Raw genomic sequence first — 1,883 nt, 5'->3', positions numbered from 1 at the left:
ACCGATGCCTGGATGAGTAAACAGAACCTGTAACTTTATACATGAGCTTCTGTGAGTCCAGGAAGTTATAACAAAGACCAACAGACAGTTCGGGTCGGAGAGGAAGGAATCCGGGAACAAAGACACGGTTGAAGAGCTAAAGTACAGATTTAGCACAAAGAGAAGCTTCTCAGCCAACAGCTCAGAAACATCCCTACAAACCAGAACCACCCACCACCTCAGACCTTCTCTAAACCCCCCAAATAACCTTTTTACACTGAGACAAGCAGCACGTGTTCACATCTAAGACTCTGGAACTGTGAATTTTTTTTTTTTGTCTTTCTTCTTTTCTTTACAAACACACAACTGGACAGATTAGCAGCTGGTTCTGCATCACATCACACGTGAATGTAGCACAGCAGCACCAACACTGTACCAGTCCGCTCCATTAAATGAAGTAAAGCTGCTTCCCAACAGAACTTCTTGTTTCCACCGAGATCACATCAGAGGAGTCACGAGCTGGAGGTAAACAGTGGCTCAGCTCACTGCTGCTTCTCATCAATACTGAGTTTCTGACAACTTTCTGAGCTTTACTCGCGTTTTGCTTGAACACCTAAACTGATGTTAATTAGCCACAGCAGCTAATGACTGCAGTGTTTTAGCAGCAGAGGTGAAGTTTGCTGCAGTTACAAATCAATCAGCGCAGAAACAAGGGGCAGCTAACAGGCTAGCGTTAGCTAGCTCGGAGCTAACCAGCGGGCTGACCGGAGCTTGAGCCGTTAGCAGCAGGCTAGTTTGGGGCAGCGGTAAGCTAACAGCCGCCGTGTCGCTCTTTGTTCACCTGTATGAGCTCGTCCAGACTCTCCTGCAGACTGTTTCCCAGCGTGGTGTTTCTGTACAGCTGGTACGCCATGATGAGAACTACTAACAGCCGTGAAGTACCGACACACACACACAGCGAGCTAATGCAGCTAACGAAGCTAACGGCTGCTTCCGTCCGCAACAAGCTAGCAGCAACAAGCTAACAGCACACTGCCGCTGAGCCTCTTCAGAATAAAACCTGTCCGGGCGATTAAAAACTGAACGGAATGATATTTAAGAGGAGTTTTGAAATGATTCAGATGTAATTCACAGATCTGATGCTGGTCTTGGATTGAACAGCTGTTGAGTCCTCTCCTCATGTGTCTGTAAATATGACCACATGTGGGTTGTGTATTTATTTTGAAGGGCAGGCTTTTTGGGTGAGTGCCGCTAACTTGATGCAGAAACTGACTGAGAGCAGTTGTAATGCTGGTTTTTGTGGTTTTTGTCCTTTTTTAAATGTAGTTTTAACTCAGTTTGTTTGTTTGTGTCCGTGGAGCAGAGACACAAAATGGATGTGAAACAAACACAGAGACACAGAATTACAGAAAAAAGGCACAACAAGGTCCACGACAACCACGAAGAGACACAAAATGACCACAAATAGACAAAAATATCTGTAAAGTGTCACAAAACAACCACAAAGACCAACCACACGGAGCTGAGGCCTGAAGCCAACCTGCTGCTGTTTTACATGTTTCTGCTGTGACTCAGTAAAAACCCATTTGAATTGTTTTTGTGGCTCTGAAAGCAACCGAATGTGTAACTCGTGTGTCGTTGATCCGTTTCTGACCCGGTTCTGCTTTTGTGACAGATTCTCTTAATTTTAATTCACATAAACAGAGAAAATCTCGTCCGCTTGTGATTTAGTTCCACTCAAGAGTTTTTTAACCTGATGACGGATTCAACTGGACTGAACGTGTAGAACCACTAGATGGCAGCAGAACATCAACCTGTGGACGCTCTGCTCGGTTCCTCTGAGTTCCTGTTCGTCTGATGACATCCGTTTGTAAAGTAACGGAGGTTTTATTCTTTATTTTAAT

The 1,883-nt window shown here is 44.8% G+C and overlaps 1 protein-coding gene across 1 annotated transcript in view; it reads right to left on the bottom strand.

Moving 5' to 3' along the window:
* gtf2a2 (general transcription factor IIA, 2) overlaps positions 1 to 996 on the bottom strand; it is a 12,865-nt gene extending 11,869 nt beyond the window's left edge. The window contains exon 1 of the mRNA XM_008288079.1: positions 821 to 996. Within this exon, the coding sequence (XP_008286301.1) occupies positions 821 to 892 (72 nt within the window). The 5' untranslated portion in view covers positions 893 to 996. The remainder of the gene's footprint in view (positions 1 to 820) is intronic.
* Positions 997 to 1,883: the final 887 nt, after the last annotated feature.

The sequence above is a fragment of the Stegastes partitus genome, unplaced genomic scaffold (assembly GCF_000690725.1).
Source record: "Stegastes partitus isolate 25-593 unplaced genomic scaffold, Stegastes_partitus-1.0.2 Scaffold540, whole genome shotgun sequence".
Taxonomy (NCBI): Eukaryota; Metazoa; Chordata; class Actinopteri; family Pomacentridae; genus Stegastes; species Stegastes partitus.
Note: the sequence above shows the minus strand (reverse complement) of the source record. Positions and strands in the feature narration are given on the sequence as shown.